The sequence below is a fragment of the Manacus vitellinus genome, unplaced genomic scaffold, assembly GCF_001715985.3.
Source record: "Manacus vitellinus isolate BGI_N305 unplaced genomic scaffold, ASM171598v3 scaffold_3_pilon, whole genome shotgun sequence".
NCBI classification, from domain to species: Eukaryota; Metazoa; Chordata; class Aves; order Passeriformes; family Pipridae; genus Manacus; species Manacus vitellinus.
Window position 1 is genome coordinate 34,454,841 of NW_021940535.1, and position 21,895 is coordinate 34,476,735.

Here is a 21,895-nt window from a genome sequence, read left to right on the forward strand (position 1 = left end):
TTCTTGAAATGGAGGCTTTAATAATTCTTATAATCATTATAATCACAGCACTTTCTTCTGAGGGAATCTATTGTTTTACAAACCGAAGGCAGTTTTTACCTGTATGTTTAGGTAACATCCCTATAAAAATCAGTGGGATTTTCCTGAGGCAAGATCCAGAAGGGTGGACCTGCAGAGCAGCTTATGTATTTGTTCACTCTGCTCTTTTATCAAGTATTATTGCAGATCACATGAAACCTCATGAATTGTCTTTTGATTTGGTTCAATATAGATAAAGCACAAAGATTTGTTCTGTAGAAATAATTTCTGCTTTGTAGAAATTCAAAAGTTCTTGAAGATTTTCCTCGTGTGTCAGGTGAAAATTTGAATTGCAACTGTATTATGATTTTGAAAATAATTTTAATGAATGTATGAGGTGAAGTCAATACAAATTGTATGTTCAAAGCAAACTGTCCTTATTGCAGCTGCAACCAGGTTTACTAATGCAGCTGAGGGGTAAAAGATAAACTGTCAAACAGAACTTATTAAAATAGAGAATAAAAATCAGCAGGCCTGTCTTGACCCAAAATCCTAATCTATCTCACAGAAGTCACAGCATAATGAAGACACAGGCTTCACTAATTGAGAGATTTCAGAAAGTCATTTATGTCCAAAAAAGAGGGAGAGTTATTATAAGCACTGCTGAACAGGAGTGGATTCTTTTTCTGCATGACTTTTGGAAGATCTCAAATAAAACACTAAACAATGAATGGTTGTCATATTTAACTGAGAGAGAACATACAAGGAGCCCAGTAAAGGCAGGGAAGACAAAGGCTGAAATGAGGACACCATTTTTTTGAGGTAACAAGATACAGTGTAACACCCTGGCTTGTAGAGGAGTATCAGGCTTTGAGGGAGGAAATAAAAAGGGAAACTGTTCTCGCTACTGTGGACAATAAATATGCAACAGTGCTTTCAGAGGGCACAGAAACTGGCTCCATGTTAGTTAAGAATGAAGCTGTTTCTGTAAAACAAATAATAAGATCTCTCTCAAACTCTACAAGCTAGAGAAAAAACAATGGGTACTTTGGAATCCTAATTTCAAGTTCACCTGTTCCCAAGATCATCTCTCTCACACAGTGTTGCTACACATAAACAGTCCAGCCATAAATCAATTAATACAAAGTTGATTTTTAGAAGAATTTTATTTCTATGATAGGAAAATACAAAGCTGCTCAGAAGAATCAAGTATTAAAATCCTGAGAACCATATCAAACAATTCAGTGCTTATTTTTATTGTGTATTATTAGTGTAAAGCAGCAGATATTCACAGTTCACTAGAAGATGAAAACTAAGAAATTTGAAACCCATGCTGCTTTCTTCTTTATTGAGTAATTCTTTTTCAAAATACTTCAGATTGTAGTGTTCTCATACTACAAATGTAGTGGGAACATCCCCATTAATGGATAGAAGATTTATTTGGTATAATCCTGATAGCAAAAATGAAAGATAACTTATACCATATAACCTAATAAAGGCAGCCCTTCTGTTTCACAAACCACTGTGAACAGGAAGCATAATCACCTAAGAGGGTAGTGTGGTTACTCTTAAGTACACAGTTAAGTTCTCCACTGGCAAAAACAATATCAGTAGACTACAAACTATTCTACATTTCTACATGCTACTACTGAGATCATAAATACAAGTCTCCCATCAGTTCTCCACTCCAACATCTTGTCTCGAAGTACATTTGCATTGTTGAGGCATATTTTAATATTGCATAGTTCTACACAGATAAGGTACTACTGCTTGCATTGCTGCTGCAAATGGCTACATTACTCTTCAAGGGGTACTGTTACCACAGTAAATCACATAAAAGTAGGTAGACTTCACACAGATCATTAAATGTCTTGAATTTAACAGTACTCTCGAGTAGCATTTCATTTTTAATTACTACCTATAACTCGTGACCTTGCAAAGCCTTTTACATCATTATCAAGCTTACAGTTGAGCTGTAACTGTTAACTGTAGCATGTCATGAAAACACTGGAACATAGTTCTACACAGCACTTCTGCATCAGTCTCTGGACATGATTTCCAAGAAGAACAGGTTGCAACGATCCTATCAATATAGAAAACAATGAGGTTACCACACTTAATTGTCATGGTCTAGGATGAAGTCACACAAAGGAACACAAATTCTGAAGTAAAAATTGTCACATGAACATACTGTCTCAACATTAATAAAAGACTCAGATCACTAGTGCCTTCAGTAAGCAATAATGATGACAGATCTTGAAACCAGGTACTTTGATTTAAATACCCGTTACTACATATGCAGTGACACTACTTTTCTGCTTATATTTGAAAATGCTGTAAATTATAATTCTTCTTCTGCAACTAGTTTAAGGTTTTAAGTACTTTTTTTTCTATTTACCTAATGAAAGGTAAATCTTTATCTAGTTCCAATTATTTTAAGAGAGCCATAGATCAAAGTATAAATGGTTTGTATACTCAAACTGATTCAAATATGCATGCAATCTATATTTAGCTTTAGGAAGAAGTCATTTGAATTACACCTAAGTCATAAACCAGCAACTTATCTCTACACATTCTAGTTGAAGTATTTTTAGATGTCATAAAAAAGCAGTAATTTTTGTCCGTAAGACCAATAAGCCAAAGTTGAATCTTTTCAAATCTTACGACTTCAGAAGTGAAACCAAATGTTTTAGCCTCTTATTGTTACTCAAAAAAGGTCTGGTTTGAGTTGTGTGTGTCACTCCATGAACGATGGGTAGTGTGCTCATCTGTACTTTTATCTGCTCTAGCTCAGTTAAAAAACTTTTCAAAAAACACCTCTGCATGTTACAAATTATCTCTAAAATGACAGCCTATTTTAAAGTAAGTTAACTTTTTTTATTACTGCCTTCTTTCACCTTCCCCATCCTTTACTTTCTGCTCATTGTCAGTATCTTGGTGCTCACTTCACCTCAACCATTCATCCTGCCTCACACATATGCTTTCCCAGAACATCAGTGTCTCTATTTCATGTACCTCACTTCTCAACCTCTCCTGACACGTTCAGCCATATTTCTTCTGTCTTTTCCTTTTCTCATTCTAATTGTTAGCCACCTCTCCCTCTGTGGTAAAGGCAGAGCCATACCTAAAATGAAATTATAACCTTACCTGTCATCTCTGATTGAATAAAAAAAGCCATAGCCATGTTGTACCATAGGGAGTGCAGACCCACTAAACCTAGTGTAGCCAGTCAGACTAGTTGAAAGGACAAAATTCCCACCTCCTCCACTGTAAAACAACACAAAACAAAAGCAGCACTTTTAAAGGTAATTTAAAACAAAGTGAGTTTAATAAAATAGTTATTTTATCCTAGAGATTAAGAAATCAGCACATATAAGGCCCATGCGACAAAGGCCTTGGTATCAAGGGCTACAACTCCCCACAGGACAAGAATATCAATTACCTAGCTGTGAAGGCCTTATCCCCATACAGTTCTGGCACTGGCAGTCCTTGCTCCTGTGCTATGAGCAGGAGACCCAGAAGATGACGATCAAAGCCTGTCAAATAAATGCAAATACAAAATCATTAACAGCAGCGTTTCCCGTTTTTCCGCTTCTTCTGGTCTGCATAGCTAGGAACTCAAGTAACAGCTGAAGGACAGATAAACAACACAGTCTGCTAACAAAGTAGTATTGTAGCATCCAAAAACATTTCCCACATGTTTGATCTAAGAGGCCGTCATCACTTTCAGCTTGCAGCACTGAGCACAAAAGCAAATTGTCTAAGTAACAGAACCCCAGCACAGTTCCTGTGGAAAACAAAACACAAGAAAACTCCCACTTGAGCCCAGGAGTGAAAGTGGCCCACTAGCAATTATGTGAACAAGGCAAAAAGGCTTTCAGGGTCCGAACTGCCTAGATAACACACCATGTAGAATGGAGAGAGTACGAAGTTCATCAGGTGATAATTTCCCAGAGACTCATTCATAAAATAATGTACTGCACTATCACAGATGGGTTAGAACCTCACCCAAATCTCTCCTCTGCCTTAGAAGAGCACATTTTTCATTTTCCAGACAGGCATATATTTGACTGGAAGGTATTCCAAAATAATGTTTAGCTAGGCAGAAAAACTTTCAAAGTGAACATATCTTTGGGGTACAAGGAAAGGTCTGAGGACTAGATTTTAGTTCTTCTCAAAATTAAAGTGTAAAATGTTAAGGGATAGTTCTTACTCAGGTGGAAAATAAGACAGAGAAAATGTATTAGCATACAACAATATTCCCTTTTCACCACAAGAAAAAAAAAAACAAAAAAAAGTTTTGATGCCAGAGTACCTCTTCCATTCTCACATTCTTTCCTCATTTTATTGTGCTTTGCAAATGCCTTATGCATCAGCTGTAGTCGTTGATAAGTCTGTGTAAAGTAGGGGGAGAGAGAACAAAACTTAAGAAAAAAGAAAAAAAATGCAAATGAGTAACACATTAGGAATCACAGATCAGCAAGTTTTCCCTTTCACAGTTTCTAACAATTTTAGATAGAAGAAAATGGAAGAACTTTAAAGGTACATTAGAAGTTCTCTCAAACTCCTTCTCCTAAATCCAAATTCCTTTTTCAGAAGAATGTGCTCATTTGCTTCCTGTATCTCTGTTCTGTTACTCAGATCACCTGTGCACTGAACAATACTCTAAACCTCATGCTCCTTTCCCAAAAATCTGAAACAATGAAAAGTAACCACTGTGAACTAAAGTAATCAAACCCCAAAATTTTCTATAATGCCCTTTAGTCAGAAGGACACTAGCTTTTACCAGGTGTGGTTGCACTTACATGATCATCATGCCTTGAATCAGACAAAGCAGTTGGACTACATGATCATTGTAGGCCCCTTCCAATAGAAATATTGTATTCTATTACTTTTCATGACAAAAAAAGGAAAGAAAAAAATGAAAAACACAAAAGCGGAAAACAAAACAAGACTCTAACTAATATATACAGATGCCAACTGCATTCCCAAATTTTCTCTGCTAATTGTCAGTTCTGCCCAACGTTATTTTTATTCAGTTTTATATTGAAACTTATGTGTTAGAATCAGAGAGAATATAAATAGTATGTTTTTTATAAAGGAGAAACAGTTCTGGACACTCAAGATCTTGACTTCCAAGATCTTAGATCTTGCTAGTTCTTTAACTACTTAAGAAGCACTCTCTGTCCTTTTATTCATTACACGAGAGGTTGCAAAACAGAATGTGAAATAAGAGCAGCAGCCACTCAATTTGAATAAAAATCAAGCTACTAAGCTCACAAGGAGCAAAAGAAAATTTGAGATAAAAGTGTTTTTTCCAAAGTATATAACTTTAAGGTACTAAAATGTACCTAAAGGCAGACTTTTAAGCATGTTAATTTCAATACTACTGAACACAGTTTTTAAGCCCCAGGAGCTCAGCATTAAAAAAAACAACAGGGCAATATCTGGAGATGTTATTTAATACTGTAAAGAGAAAAAGGCTACCATTAGTGTTGGAAGCCTGATAAATGGTTAGAAGGTAAATGAAGAGCAGGGAAATAACAGGAAAGCAGATGTGGAAAGAAAACTGAGTTTTAAAGCTGCAGCACATGCCAAAAGAAGTCAGTGAAGACCAGGAAAAAGTTCTCTTGAAGGCTAGAATTATCAATCACACATACTTTCTGACAGCCATATTCCTGTATGTTTTTCAGATGCATTAATAATATACACCCTTTGAATTTTCTAAAGACACATAGACCTTTGTTTCAAAAATCTTCTCCTTGCTTAATTTCTCAGGCTCTGAGAAATGTGCAGAGAGGAGAACAAAAAGAGCTTTAGTACAGCTCTCACTGGGAAAGAAATGCATGACATGCTTTGCCAGCCAAGCACCAGAGGGCAGTTGCTGGGAAAAGAAAAGGTCTCTGGTTCAGCTATTCAGAGACACTCTGGAATACATTCCTGTTGCCACTAGGACACAAACAGATTTCAGTTTTGCTCTCTGATGCAAATATTAGATAAACATTTCCTGATTTCACTTGGAAATTAAAAAAACATAACCACAGCAGAATACTTCAGATCCAACCCAGTAACTTTTTGAGGTATGAAAAAATATCAGTGTGAATGTAACTCAAGACAGTTACAATCTTGAAACCAAAAGTTAAATAGGATAGAAAAACAAACAAGCCCATACATGACAGCACACCTCAGCCACAATGACCAGAACTAGAGTTTAAGCAACTCAACATTTGAAATCTGTCTCACTGGAAAGATGCCAACTCCCATCAATGACACAACACAAGAGCACGTTTTAAGCAGTTCAAATGACAGGCCTTCTAAATACATGATGATTAAAGCAGGATTTCAGTATTTACACTGTCAGAAGGATCCAGCATGGACTTGCACCATTCCACTGCTTCCATAGTACACGGTCTTATGGTCTCTGTGCGGCCATGATAGAAACGCCTGGTCATGGCAGTTTCGTAACAGCAGCCCGGACTAAGAACAAAAATTAGGGAAGAGTAACTCATTACCTTAACAAAACTATTCGCTCTCTCAAGGACTCAAAAAGTCCTGCCAAAGATCTTACACATTTAGCTCAGTTACGAGCACCAGAAACCCACTAATTTTCTTTAAGTTATGCATCCAAAAAAGAGCCACAAAGGAACTCTATACACTCTCATGAGACAGATGACTGAAAAAAGTGCCAGTACTATAATCATACCTTGAAAAGACTGTGTTTTCATGGCTATTTTCTGCAGACTACAGATCTACCAGGCTCTAGCAAAAACAGGCTGAAATTACCCAAACTTCAGTTTCACCGTATATTTCCACTGAAGAAACCACCTACACCACCCAAACCCTCAAAAATTAAGTGACACATTTAAAATAAGCCATGTGTCTCAATGTATTTAGAGGGAAAAGGTTCAAAACCTTGTCTGCTGCATACTGACAGCCATCCAGTTTTTACCTGGAGCATGTCCAGCTCTGTGACAGTCTACCATTTAAAATACAACTTCCGTGAAACATACTTGTATGTTTACAACAGACCAAACAGGCTGTTTCAGTCAGACAATTTATCCTAATGTTCAGTAAACAGAGATCTACCAGCCTTTGTTACAATGTGATCACATCACCAGTGACTAAGCATCACACTCCTATGATGAAACTTTCCTTCTGAAGCACGCAATACTCGCCAGGTCAGTAATGACTTATACAAGCCATAATAGGTGCTAGTTAGTAAATAGAAATTTGGGAACACCAATACCAGGAAGAATGATGCCTCTGATTAATAATACAAAATAAAACGCCACATCCAAAAATGTAAAGGCAGGCATTTGGAGGTTCTCTATCTCTATGATTCTGCTCAAACCTTAACAACCAATGCTGCTAAAGACAGTGAGACACTGAGGTTTGTGAGGCCTTTTACAGGCTTGGAAGACTAAACATTTTACTGATGGCTGTCACTTGCTACAGATAAAGCTTTCTTCTCTATTTGACCAACTATTCCACAGTAGAGAGTCCTGACCCATTAAGCATTTGGTGTTTACCCAAATATTTCCCCTGTACAGCTAAAATTCACCTTTTTGTGGACTGTGTTCTGCCATCCATTCCACAATATGTACACGTTATCCCTATGGTCACAAGGGCAAAATTCTGAAGCAAGTATGGTCTTATGCAACTGTTACTTCAAAAAAACCCTTAGTTCTTCATTCTTACATCACCATAGCAAATTACACACTAACACTGCAAAGCCACTGCACCTCTTTACTCAAGAAACTAGTTTTTTTATTCCTAATCTGATGTTTTCTTACCGTCCGTGGCATTTGTAATAAGCAAGCTGAAGGGCAAGCTGCACAAATGTATCAGGATGAAGTTTCTTCTTCCTAAGCAATGCTTTGCCGAAGGATGTGAAGGCATAAGACACCAGCTGCAAGTCAGATACCTGTCATACCAAAGGAAAAAAAACCACAGAAGTCAAGAAATATCACAACTTGATCCACTTCAAAAGACAGTCACATAAACCAACAATGCAACAAATTTAACCACCTGTTAAGTTCCCCGATTCATCAATTCATCAATAACATATTTATTCGTCTTCTCCAGCATGGAGAAAGACCAACTAAAAACATGTAAATAGAATGAAAAAAACCCAGCTAATAGAAGCATCAAGAAATTCCACCTGCTTGTAGTACAGTTCTTTAGTACGTCCAATTTCATTTATAATTTTTGGATCCACTGTGAATACAAGTTCCTCTGGCCATGGAATATCCCTCACATTATCTGATCCCTGGGAAGATGAAGACAGAAAGAAAAAAGGGAAAACAGAATATATTATCCATAAGAAAATACATGTTAACTATAAACTTGAAAGTTTATAAAGGATAGATACCTTCCATTTTCCCTCATTTTCAATAATCTTCTTTTCGGCATAAGCCAACATGGTAATTAAAGCCATGGCATCAAAAGGAGAATGCTAAAATCAGAGAAGACAAGATATCACATTATTTGCATGACTGCAAGATGATCAAATTGTGTTTTTACCTACCCCACTCTTTTACCTGCAGATCAACAGCTTTACTGCACAGGGTTGGACTTGTTTTCCTAGTTCTACAATAAACAGAAAACTGCTTTAAATCCACCCACTGTTTTGACTGCTCTGCAGCTGGACAGGGAGGCACAATGTACTGCTGCTGTGGAAAGGAAGATTTCAGGCAAGATGTAAGCCCTTCTGGTCATGCAATAATGAGTCCGAAAAACCAGGAGTTTAAAAAACACAGCTGTTCAAATAGATGCATCATACGAAGAGTAGCCTTCTTGTGCACTGTGTTTTTTTTTATTTTGGAACTCCCTCATTAAATACTCTAAGAAATTATTTCAGATCTCATGTTCGTAATTCAAGTATGGTATAATATCAAACACCGAGAAAGCAGACTGCTTATGGAAAGTCGTCAGACAAGGTGCCTGGTAAACAAGGCTATACTAGAGAGAACACATTAAGCATTTAAAATAATACTCTGAAAGGGGAAATTCAGTAAACAAATACTCAAAGGGTTTATAAGATGGAAAAAATTTCAACTTACATCACAGAACGCGCTGCAGGTTCCATTGGAAAAGAATATGCTATTGTAGGATTTATCTCCCCAGCGTACAGTTGGATCACCTGTTAGTCCCAGCCTTGTAAGCTAAAGCAAAGGTTACATGCTGTGAGGTTTAAAAAACACTGAGTACACTGCCAACCTCTGTCAGCTAAACTTAGTCTACATTAAGAGGTTGAGATCTCCCTGATAGACAAGACATTTTCATCCAGTTCAAGTGAAATATGATTATAAGCTCAAGTTTTAATTAGAAGTGTGATAAAAAGTTGATGACTATGTTTCTGAAAACCCTGGAGGACAGGTGGTTAAAAGGTTATGAAGGTAGATTTCAGCCATTCCCCCTTCTAATGTCCTAAGAATTCAAACTATTAAGTTTTCCTATGGATCAAAAAGAAGTATTATTTGCATATTTATCTGCTTCATTTTCTGTTATGAAAGAGCAAAAATCTACTGTATATAGGAAGAAGAAATTTTGATGAGAAGATGACCAGTTATAAATTATCAAAAATCCTTATCTACCTCAGTATAGTCCTCAGGAGTTGCATGGGGACTAGAATCATCAAGGCAGACCACAAACAAACTTCTCTGAATTTTTTCCAGAAGAGTTAAGTTCTTTGGATCAAGATCAATCAAATATTCCCGTAACTAGAAAGCATAAAAAGACAAAGCTAAGTCAAATAATGTATTTCCAGTGATCACAAGGTTTTTTCCTGATACCTCAGGAACCAAGTATTGAAGTATTCCTACCTCTGCCCATTTTGTCCTTTCATTGCTTGTTAGGGCTGCCAGTCCTGGTCCATCTGGCTCACTATGGCATCTTTTCTGAATATATGTAAGTTGCCTGTAAGAAGATTTCAAAAACTGAAGTTAACAAAGAACAGACAGAGAGAAAACAAAAGTCACCTTTTTTTCCTCTCTTTTTTTTGCAAAGCTGGAGTTTCGGTTCCACGTTCACAAGCCAATGTGAATTTTCAGGAAGCATGAATCATTTCCCTCACACTCTAAGGACAACTGAAGAACTGCTCTGTTTTTAGACACTAATGGTTAATTCAAACTGCAGCTACGAGCCCGGTGCAAACTTATATATAAACAATCATGATCCTAAAGTGTTATTATGCACTTCATTTAAAACTAGACCTAAGACTTCAACAGTGTAGATCAGACTTCGTGGAGTGCAGACATCTGAAATACTGCAGGCTTTGCAGATTTATAGCAATGAATCAGATACAGGACAAACATTCCACTCAAGATAAACCCTGAAATTTAAAGCAGAACACTAGCTTTAGTATATCCTAAAGGTGGAGTCTGAATTACATGAGAGTAATTCTCTTCCTACCTTTTCCTTGTATTTTCCTTTAGAAGAACTATTAGCAGAGAGGTAATTTTAAGTTTGCAAATTCAGTTTTTCACATGCTGTTCTAGTGTTAAAGAAACTCCACAAATTACAGGCACTCAATCCCGGCTTGTGCTTTGTTCTGGCACTCTTGCCCATTAAACTTCACTACTGATCATTAGTTACATAGTTATCAAAAATATAAGGCACCCATTATGTGGTTATAAAAGAAAACCCCAAAAAAACCCCCACCAAACCAAACCCAACCCAACCTGGTCTTCCAATATACAGTAGCTAATGCTACTGAGGGTTTTGTCTGTATTCCAGGTGTTCATTTATTTGTTACCTGCTTAACAGGTACAGCTACAAAAACCAGAAATATGTACATTAAAATATTACATATTAAAGTACCGGACTTTTTTAAAAAGTGATTTTTAGTTTAACTAATTTTTGTCTTGCCTGAGGAGTTTGGCTGTACACTTTTTGCCAGTTTTAATTATAAGCCTTCTGTTGTGCTCTATAAGCAGCACTTTGACAAATACAGTAAGTTATTCCTAGATAAGATTAACAACCCTTTCTTAGTTAGTACATGCATATAGATCCCAAATTGATCACAAGAGACTTATGCTGAAACTACTTCTGCATGTGACATCAGAGGTAGACCAACAGGGAAACTTTGTGGCCACAACTGCACTGACAATTCAAAAGCTAGCACCTGAACATGCTACCGGGACACAGGAGATACAGCACAGAAAAGCTTTAAACGTTGCCCGTTACACTACTGTTGAAATTTAGTATTTGAAGAACCAAATTCTTTCTCTCTGTTCCTTTACAGCAGCTCAGGAACACGAAGAGCCACAAACATGGCTGGTTGTCACAGGCCTGGAGCAAAGAAAAGAACTGCAAGTGAAATGCTGCTGTACCGCCCTGTAGCTGCAGGAAGCCAATCAGTGCATGCTACAGGTTTGGACTCTGCTGCACTCACCAACAGAAATTCCAGCCTCTCTACTCTTGAGAAAATTGACCACAAGTGTATTAGATTTAAATCAACATGACAGTGGTGTTTCATCTTTGATAATGATTAAGTAGCAATGAGACAATTATCTATGCGGATCATTCCTGAAAGGAATGATGATACTTATAATCCTAATATTTCCATGTAAAGAAGCTTCATATATAATGGATATTTTCTACTAAAGTATCTTATTTCAGCCTTTTGTATGATGCTGTATGGGTGTAGTACAGCAGTACATAATAATTATGTTCTACAGAAAGAAGCTGCCATTCAATAAACAAGAATTTAGTCAAATCTGAACCTTCAGCTAGAGGAGAAGCTGCAGCCTCTCTCAAACCTAATTCTCTGGACACAGAAAAAAGAAAGCCTCCTTGGTACGTAGCTTAAATAGGACAGCTCATTTAAGACAAGTATTTTGAAAACCTGAATATCTCTGGAGGAGTCACCATACTGCCTTCATGCATAGCATCAAATGCAAACACTCGACCTCGACACAGAACTATTAAGTGAGATGGGCATTCACCTTCAGCCTCTGAAATGAAAAATAAGAATAAATAAAAATCCAACCTTGGGGATAAAGTGAGTGACAGATACAGGAAAAACTCAGCAAGTCCTACAAACCCTTTTTTGTTCAAAATGTGGCAGACTTCATACAGTTAAAAACAGGAAAGATTAAAAAAAGAGTAACTTTTTAAGTCCAACTGCATGATCTTACTGCAAATTTGATGACATTTTAAAAACCAACAGAAGTCATACATAACTTTGATTGTTATAAACTACTTCAAGTCATTGCCATTACCTAGTAGTAAGTGTCATTTATTTGGCTATCTTGCAGGAACCTCCTCTGATGAAATGAATGTCCCCTGCTGAAAAGTTGATCTAGCAATATTTCTCGCTTGAATGAGTGGTGTTTGTTGAACAAGTCTGCTGCTAGTTTTGGTTATGCATCTCGTGATGCACTGCCATGTCAATCACACCTGACCAGCACAGGCATATCTGTAAGAGGGGGAGCACTGACACACCAGTGTGGCCACTATACATAAACACAGATGGTACTGGCCCGCTCCAGGTCAGGTATATTTATCCAGCATTGCCCTACCAAACCCATCTACCCGGAAATTAGACTAAAGCTGGAGAAGACACGACCTAGGTGCTAAAATTCCAAGAAACATTGTTGTATTTTTCTCAAACTAGCCAAGTACTCTTCTCTGGGAAAAAGAAGAAATGTATACTTTACCCATAAGTATGGAACTGAATGAGCATCCAAAGAAATCCTAACCTTATCTATATGGCTGTTATATCTACCTTTATGGTCCTACTTTCTAAATCAAATAACACAATTTAACATATACCTGGTTAAAGACATTCCAGAGTGAGGAATCTGTCACTTCATTTAGACCTCATCTTCATAGATCATGAAATTAATTTGTAACAGCAAAAATCAGAAGAGATGACATCCAATTCAATTACTTTAGGTAGCATTCTCCTAACCTTAGCTGTCTACAGGAAAGGGCAGAATTAAGTTTGGAAGTTACCATACCTAGAATTACGTGTCTGATACGTCACTACAGTGTCACACAGTGGTTGAGATCTACCCAATACACTCAATAACATTTAATGAGCTCCTCACCTGTTCTCATGGAGATGTCTGCTACAGGCTGAACCAAACAGCTCCCTCAGCTTTTAGTACAGTTTTTAACTCCAAGCTGACATTACCTGACAAATTTTAGGTGCTCTACTCTGCAATCTAAATACTACTTCAAGTGTTTAGACCACGTCAGTTCCCCCTATGGCCAATGGAGAAAAACAGACCCCTTTCCAGATGGCAATTCCTTCTACCTTAGACAGTACCTATCTTACATACTTGTGTATTTTAATGGTCCAAATCCTTCACTGGAGGTATTCGTATTTCTCCACGAATCACAGAGAAACAAGACAACTAACTGGACCAAATATTTCACCTGGAGGCAGACAATCTACATGGAAATGGATATCACTTGCTGTGTATGACATGAAAAATTACATAAGCAAGATTTTTGTTTAATGATGTTCTTGCAATATTTTAAGGTAGAATAGGGAATTACATAAATTGCCTCTCCACCTTTGTTTATTAAGTGTGATCATAACAGAACACTGATTTCCCACCATTTGAATGTTTCTTCTAAGTTTTAGTACTTGAATTGACTCTTCAACTGTAATGCTAAAAAAAAAAGCCAAAAAAACCCCCTTGAAAACTGACTTCAACTTTGCATTTTCCCATCATCTCATGTGGTATGGAGATTTACTTGGATATTTTCTATGGAGCAAGGCAATACCTTCTTCTTGAATTCCTGAGTCCACGATATCTAGAGCGACACTGCTGAACAACCCTGGATGCATCAGAATGTGTGTGGAAGGGCTGTTATGATTTCAGTTTGCTGATTACTAATGCTACAGTACTTGGTAATGGAGGATGAATAAGAACATTACACTCTAGCTCTTGATCCTGAACCCTAGAAAACTGTCGGAAGTTTAAGACACTGCCTTTATGGAGCTCTATGAAGTACTTTCAAGGCTGACAGTAGAAGCAGCTGACCAAGCCAAGAAAGAGCACAATGATAAAAAATAAGCAAGAATTATCCCAACAGAATATATGGGAATACACTTGAGAAATACCTTCTCAAATGTGCAAAAACATGCAATTATTAATGATGTTGAAATTCTGTCCATATAATACATGGAATCCATACACAGTTATAACACACAGAATTTGTCCTTTTTCAATTCTTAATGCTGGCACACTTATTATAGGCATCAGACTGGTACCATACATTTTGAAGTAGAGTTTTTTTTTACTCTTATTTAGTAAGGACTAAATACTGGACCAAAAAGGGCACTTGTAGGTGAGATGTCTTCTTTGCTTTCTTATATAAGCACTCAACAACTAGTATCTGACCTAGTGCTTGAGGAAGCAAGTATTTTATGGTTAAAGTGAGCACTCCATTGGCCCATTAATAAAAATCATTTGCTTGTATTAACCCCCAATTTTCATTTGTTTACCAGTTTTAAAATAAGTGCCGATCGAGTCTCTGGTAACTCCAGGAATTTTGCAAGTGCAGAAGAGCATTCGAAATTGGTTCATGTCCAGAACAGTATTCCCAGATCTCTCTATGGTCACCTTCTCTCTGTAGTAACAAATACACCAAAATTAAATATGAGAAATTATAATGATGGAACTAAATGAAAGTTAGACAAACCTGTCTTTTACTGCAAAGAATGCATATCAATGAACATAAACATATATTTGAACTAAAGCATACATAGATCATTCATATTTAGGATTAATTATTTTTTCGTGAAGTCTTACGCTCGTAACAGATCCCAGTATTTCAGGGTGTGCCATATATTTACACATGCTCTTTCTATCTGAGTGCCCTCTTTTGGTGGCCAGCAGTGTTCAATATAGGGACCAGGGCCTCCCATATTACAGTGTATTTGTGTTGAGATGCGAAGATCAAGATAAGCCACATTCAGCCACCAGTCCTCCAGCTGAAATGAAAAATGTTTAGCATCAGAACTAATTAATTTTTAGTCATTAATTCTTTAATAATCACGTAAGTGTTCAATTGCCCGCACTTTTTCCTTTTTTTTTTAGTACTTTGAATAGTAGTTCCTACATAACACAAGGCAGGACAGTGGTTCAAAACTAACTGCTGAAGGTAACAACACATTTAGCTCTTCTATTTTCAAGCTTGAAATAAAATTCAATACTGTTTAAGAATATTAAACTGCAAATTATCATGAACATTTCTTCCCTGATATTCATCATCTTAAAGTCTTGCAGATGTCAGCTGTGGCTGCTGCAAATATCAGAGATTACTCCACGGAGAATGGAAGGAAAGTACACTTGTGTTAAGAGGGGATCTGAGACAGAGTTTATAATGTATAGTTTTCGTCATCATCTCAAAATCCCTACTCTGATGTGTCATGTTAAGATTTACAAAGTTCTCATGAATTCCACTTGGTAGTGACCTTCCTCATATTCCTTTCTCTGTTGAAACACAACTTTAAAATGCTACCACATAGCCTCCTTCTGGGGAGTGAAAGAGAAAGACCAAACCCTAGATTCCAGGTTTTTGTTTTGTTGGGCTTCTCTTTTGTTTTTTGTTTGCCTTTTTTTTTTTTTTTTGCTAAGGAGGAGACAGCAGGGACAGATGTCATAGAAGGAGAGATTGATAGACAAAGCATTCAAAAGCTGGTAAGTAACTATAATTTCAGCTGGTGAGCTCTTAGCTACTCAGTTTTGAAAAAAACCAAGTCACACGTGAAAATAAATGCTTTCATATCCACAGGCCAAGTGGTAGATACAAGGAAGATCCTAAGATTTAAAAAAGTGAAATGACTCTTTGAATTATATTCTGAATAACCAACTTTCCATAAGTTGAATTAAGATTTCTTATATATCTAAACACATACCCAATTCCTTCTCATTTTAGCTCTTTCCAGTAATTTCTGATGCAACTCTTTCCCAATGCCATTTTCAAATTTTTTAACTATATCCTCAGTTCTTTGATATTCCTCTTGATTTAGAAATGGTTTCACTGCAAAAAGAAAACAGTTTTATTTTAAAGACAACTGTATCCTGAGATTTACTCCAAGATTCAGATATCCACAGGCAAGGGAGCGGATGAAAATTTATTTTTCTAAAACAAGTACTTGAAGAGAGAACACCTTTTAAAAATATTTAAATAAATCAATGTGTTCTAATAAAACATAAATATATACTTTTAAATAAATACAGAAGCTAGCACATGAAAGCAATTGCTGAAAACCTGAAATACCTAACAGATAACTAAATCAAATATATTTATAAGCTGGAAATACTACAGAATTCTGCAACCTCATCATCTGTGACAGAACTCACCAACTAATTAAATTTGTAGGAATTTTGTAAATTAACACATTATGCCACATATGTCTGCCACCCTACTGCACCAACTATAAGCTGCTTGCCTTTATTTTCAAGTCCATGGTCTACAAGCAACTTGCCCTTGCAACTTAATTCTCATTCACTGTCCCTGGGTTATGCCCACCTTTGAATGATATCAAATGCAGATACTGCTAGCCAGTTTTTTTATTTTTAAATCCTTTTGGATTTCTCTCAGATCGTGTGCCACATAGGCCAAAGTTCTCCATAAACATCTGCAAAACTAGTCATTATTTTAATCTAAACCCTCCTTAAAGCCTTTTTACCATGAAATCAGTAACAGGCACTGCTGATGTCAGCTTCCATACAGGCACACCTCATTTTTTTCTTATACTCACCTGGTGTATAAAGTATCTTCTGTTCATCTAGTCAAACACTTCATCTCAGCAGGGTCAGCTACAGCAGGTTGCTCAGGGCTGTGCTGGGTTCAAATATCTCCAAGGACAGAGACTCTACAACTGCCCTAGTAGCAACCTGTTCCACTGCTTGACCACTCTTGCAATAAAAAGAGTTTTCTTATGTTTAAAAGGAATCTTCTGTATTTCAGTTTGTGCCCATCATCTCTTACTATGATGTTTGGCTCCACTTTCTTTATTCCTCCACAAGTAATCACACATATTACAAAGATCTGAACAATCCCAGCTTTCTCAGTCTCTTCTTATATGTCAGATAATCCAAGACCTTAATCACCCTCATGGCCCCTCTCTGGGCTCCTTTTAGTACACCCATATCTTGCTTGTACTGGGGAATCCAGAAACAGACATAGAACTCCAGATGCGTCCTCCCCAGCACCAAACAGAGGGAAAGGATCACTTCTCTGTACCTGCTGGCAACGCTCTTCCTAAGAGAGCCCTGAAGACTACTGGCATGCCTTGCTGCAAGGTCACATGCTGGTTCATGTTCATCTTCAGGCCTACCAGGATCCCAGGGGCTTTTCTGCAAAGCTGCTTTCCATGCACTCGGTTCCAGTTTGTGCTGGCGCATCAAGTTATTCCCCCTTGGGTGAATGACTTGGCATTTCCCTGTTTGTTGAATGTCATGAGGCTCCTGTCAGCCTGTTCCTCCAACCTGTCAAGGTCCCTTGGATGGCAGTACAACCATCATATCAGCCACTCCTTCCAGCTTTGTATCTTCTCCAAATGCAGAGTGCACTCTGTCCCATCATGCACGGGACACTAATTAACACGGGTCATTAATGAACATATTAAAAATTACTGGACCCCTGGGGTACATCATCAGAGACTGGCCTACATTGGAATATGCGCTGCTGATCACAAACCTTTGAGCCCAGCAGCTGAGACAGCCCAACTGACTGTCCACTACCTAGTTCATGTTTTATTAGTTCATCTATGAGGAATTTTTTAGAAAAGTTTTTGATGTGCCAAAAGCCTTGCTAAGATCAATATAAACAACATCCACTCTTCTTCCTTCATCCAGCGAGACAGTCACCTCATCATAAAAAGCTATCAAGTTGGTCAAGTGCAATTTCCTCTTTACAAACCAGTGATGCCCACTCCCAGACACCTTCCTGCCCTTCATATGATCAGAAATAGTATCCATGATTATTTGCCAGGGATAGAAGCATGATTAATTATTCTGTTGTGACCCAAATCTTTCTTCTTGTCCTTCCTGAAGACAGCAGTAACATCTGGTTTCTTCCATTTTTCAGGAACCTTCAGCGATCACCATGACCTTTCAAAGATTATCAGAAATGCCCTTCCAATGACAAAGGCCAGCTCCCTCAGCACTCACGGGCACATCCCAACATGACTCATGTAGTTTTTCACGTGTAATCTGTTCAGTGTTGATCCTCTTCCTCCAAGATTAAGTCCTCCTCACTCCTCTTCCAAATAATTCAATTTTTATCCTAATTATATAACACATTTCAGCATTTTGCATTACCTGTCCTGACGTGAAAGATAAGGATCCATTTTCAGGTGCATCCTGGCCTCCTTATGGTACTCCACAACAGTATAATGCAAATCCTAGTAATATTTTTCCTATTCCATAGGACAGACACGGAGAGGGCCAAATATCACCAACAAATGTAGTTTTAAATATATGCTGACAACCTTAGGCAGCAAGACAGAACATCCATTGTCAAATATTAGCATACAGTGATTGTGTTTAAATTGCATTGGGACCTCTTTAAGTTCCGCTGTAAGACTATCCTGATTGGAAAGGTACCAGCATTCCCCTTACACCTTCACCACAGATGATCAGCTATGAACACTCACGCAGTGACTTAACACATCTAGACCTAACCTAGAGGCAGCTTGAATTGCACACCACCAGTTACGAAGACAGATGAAGAAAGAAATAATAAGTGAGAGAGCCATTCACCTATACCATATAGCAGATTATAGTTTCACCCAGGAAACCTGAAGTTGAAAGCCTTCCCAGACTGAGCGAAGTCCAACACTCAGGTTTCACAGCGAGTAACCTTATTAACACATACAATTTGAAAGAGAGAGTGATTATCCTCTGTTATTCAAGTTATAAAGTCATTACAGAGTAATATGCACGTAGAAAATGAAAAAAAAAGCAAAATCACTAGGTTCTGGTCTCTATTCCTAGAATCCTTAGATTGGAACATGATGAGATGGGTCTGAGAACTGAGTTTGTTCAGCTTATGAAGAGAATGCAAAGGAAAGACCTTGCAGTACTCTTCAACTGAACTTAAAGGCATAGTGAGGATAAAGCATAGCTCCTCTCAGAGATGCAGATAAATAGTATAACAGAAAATGGAATACAGTTGGAATATGGGAAATTTCTGACAAGGAAAATGTGAAGTTTCTGGTTTGTTTTTTTGTGTCTCCTTCCTCCTCTGAATAGTGAGGGTGATCAAACACCAGAGCAGGTTACATAACAGGGGCTGTGGAATTTCCATCCTTGCAGATAAACAAAATCTGGCTAAGCAAGTCCAGAGCAACCTGCTGTAGCTGGAAAAGCTCTGAACAGGAATCTAGTCCAGATGAACTCTTCCCACCCTATGACTACAGGGCCTCTTTCCTTTGAAAAACTATTTAATGAGATGCAGAAGCAGCACTATTAGGAAGGAACAGAACTCAGTCCCTTTCTCACTAGAGTTCAGTCAAACTTCTCTTGCCACTTTCTCCAGCCCACAGATCTTGTCTTCCTTTCTGAACAGGACATCAGTTCTGTCCATGAACAAGAAGCATCCCATGAAAGACACCTTCAGTTGCATAGTTAAGGAACCTCTGGAAAGCTGGAACTTTGGGTTTTCATACTCTCATGTTGAGTCCAAGTTTATGAATCTTGACCTCTGGGGTGAACTGGAAAGCTAAATAACGTGGCTATGGCCACCTTCTCTTCTCAAGGCTTACTTTCAAAACAAGGTTAACTCATTAAAGAAGAGGTAGCTACTTGTAAAGCCTTAAATAAGGCATATTTTGAGACAGCTTTTCCAGTTGACTGGCTTTAAAAAGACAAGTGCCTGGAGTCCTCCTCCAATGAAAGACAGTTTTCCTGGAATGATTTAGAGCCTCTATCAAGTCATTTGGAGGTTTTGAATTGTTCTTCAGAAGCACCTCCGTTCCTTCACTCACCTTCAAAGACTAAAACAAATAACAAGCTTCAGCAATGAGAACCACACAGCTAGTGTCTAGAACTGTGCACTGCACACTTTGGTTTTAAGTGATTTCTACAAGGGAAGACTGTGGCAGAACAGCAAATACTGGATTAACTTTTCTCCTACTGCCAGTGAGCCTAAAGGAGAGCAACAATGATTCACGTTATAGCATGATTTATGTACAAGCAATAGTAAGTAGCAACTAACTTCAGCATGAAAATAAAAGGACATGTGATAAGTTATTTATGAAAACACAGATCATAATCAGAAAACAAGAGCAAACAAATCACTGTCAAGACTTTATCACTCCATGAGAGAGTTGTATATTAACTTGGAGAGCCAGCTCAGCTAACAAAACAGGAATTTTGCTATCGCAGGTTCACTACTATTACAGCACAACTTTACTACAACTGTACTCCAACAAAATTAAAATGTATTTTTCAGACATGAATACATACACAGTTCTTTTGCTCTAAAACCACCATTTCAACATTCTGCATTGAAAAGCAATGATGTAATGAACATTAAAGAAGTGGGCCACTTCCACTACACTCAGAATAAATGGGAACTCAGAGTCAACATCAGGATTTCTATTTTGGGAAAGGGAAGTTTTGGTGTAGTCTGTTCCTGCTAAGGAGAGAACTCCAAGTCTTGCTCTGTTAGTATTCCTCCAATACATCTAAGATGGTAAAGACACAAAGCAAATGTTCCAGAAAAAACCTCAATGTCTCAGAATTCCGAAAATTATTGAAGAAACATAAGAAATTAATCTCAAGATACTGTATCAAGATAATGTATCTTTGTCAATCCCAATATATGAAGACCTGATAATAAAGAACCAACTAGTCATCTCTGCTTTGTAAACAAAGCTAGACACAAGTGCATTCACGTATTTTTCAAAAGTTTTATGTGATCGTCATTAGACTAGTCAACATTTCAAGGAAGAAATTATTCAAATTGAATTATCAAATAAATGCTCACCATTGCCTTTTCCTACTACTGTATACTTAGTAAATGTTCTTCTTTCTCACTGATGTTAAGTATGAAAAGTTTGAAACAACTGGTTTTTTACAAAGATCCTGGTCAAACACAGTCATAAACGAGCAGTTATGCAAAACAAAATTTGTTGACGGAGAAATATCTTTTATTAGACCAGCTGATACGGCTGGAAAAAACAGTCAAAAAATCCACCCTCAAACCAAAAAGCTAACCTTCCCACATGCCCAATTCCCTTGAAGAAAGGTAATTAGGAATAAAATGAAAACTTTTACTCAGGTTGCTCTGGACAATTAAGTTCTGGGTTTGAACCTGAAAAAGACCTTTGGCACTCTAAGCTTGTGCGTATCCCACACCCCAATTACACCAGCTGATACAAGCTGTCTCTACAATCACTTCGCAAACATCTTCAGATCAGCCTGGTTAAAACAGCACATGCCACGCTACCATTACCACACTAAATCATTACCTGCATCGAGGTATTTACTCAAAGATTCATCAAGAGGAGGTACTGGCAGGGATGGCAGAGAATCTTGGTACTGAAACGTCCGCTCCTCTGTGGATTCAAGCACTTGCTTTTCCATGATGCAGATCTGCGGCAAAACCAAACAGAATCAAAGTTCGATGACAAATCTCTCCCGCTCCGGCCTCCCGCCATTTAGACGATAAAAGACATATCAGGAAACACCCCTCGACAAAGCCTGGACCGAGGACTTCTTGTTGGTTTGCAGCCACGAGAGGCACACACATAACAGGGGGAAACGATGCCCAGGCGGCTATTGATGCTCAGCATGTCGCGATTAACCAGCTCGAGGACTGTCGCTTTCTTTCCCGAGGAGAAGCCAGTCAGCCCTGGGACACCCGCCCGAGACCGGAGGACAACTGGGGAAGGTGGAAT

The 21,895-nt window shown here is 37.8% G+C and overlaps 1 protein-coding gene across 2 annotated transcripts; it reads right to left on the reverse strand.

Moving 5' to 3' along the window:
- Positions 1-1,165: 1,165 nt before the first annotated feature.
- On the reverse strand, positions 1,166-21,867 carry CROT (carnitine O-octanoyltransferase). 2 transcript variants are annotated; one of them, XM_018075836.2, is made up of 16 exons: positions 21,467-21,855; positions 15,899-16,023; positions 14,790-14,971; positions 14,483-14,607; positions 11,867-11,975; positions 9,843-9,936; positions 9,615-9,740; positions 9,081-9,182; positions 8,390-8,473; positions 8,180-8,287; positions 7,812-7,942; positions 6,372-6,495; positions 4,334-4,412; positions 3,461-3,554; positions 3,166-3,285; positions 1,166-2,101 (listed from the first exon to the last, which is right to left on the reverse strand). In XM_018075836.2, exons 1-16 carry the CDS (start codon positions 21,579-21,581, stop codon positions 1,981-1,983), a joined length of 1,839 nt encoding a protein of 612 aa, XP_017931325.2. In that variant the 5' UTR covers positions 21,582-21,855; the 3' UTR covers positions 1,166-1,980. The 2 variants fall into 2 exon arrangements, with proteins under 2 accessions (XP_017931325.2, XP_017931326.1); XM_018075837.1 differs by lacking the exons at positions 1,166-2,101; positions 3,166-3,285; positions 3,461-3,554; ... (5 more) ...; positions 9,081-9,182; positions 11,867-11,975 and having other exon boundaries at positions 9,623-9,740; positions 21,467-21,867.
- Between the last annotated feature and the right edge of the window lie 28 nt (positions 21,868-21,895).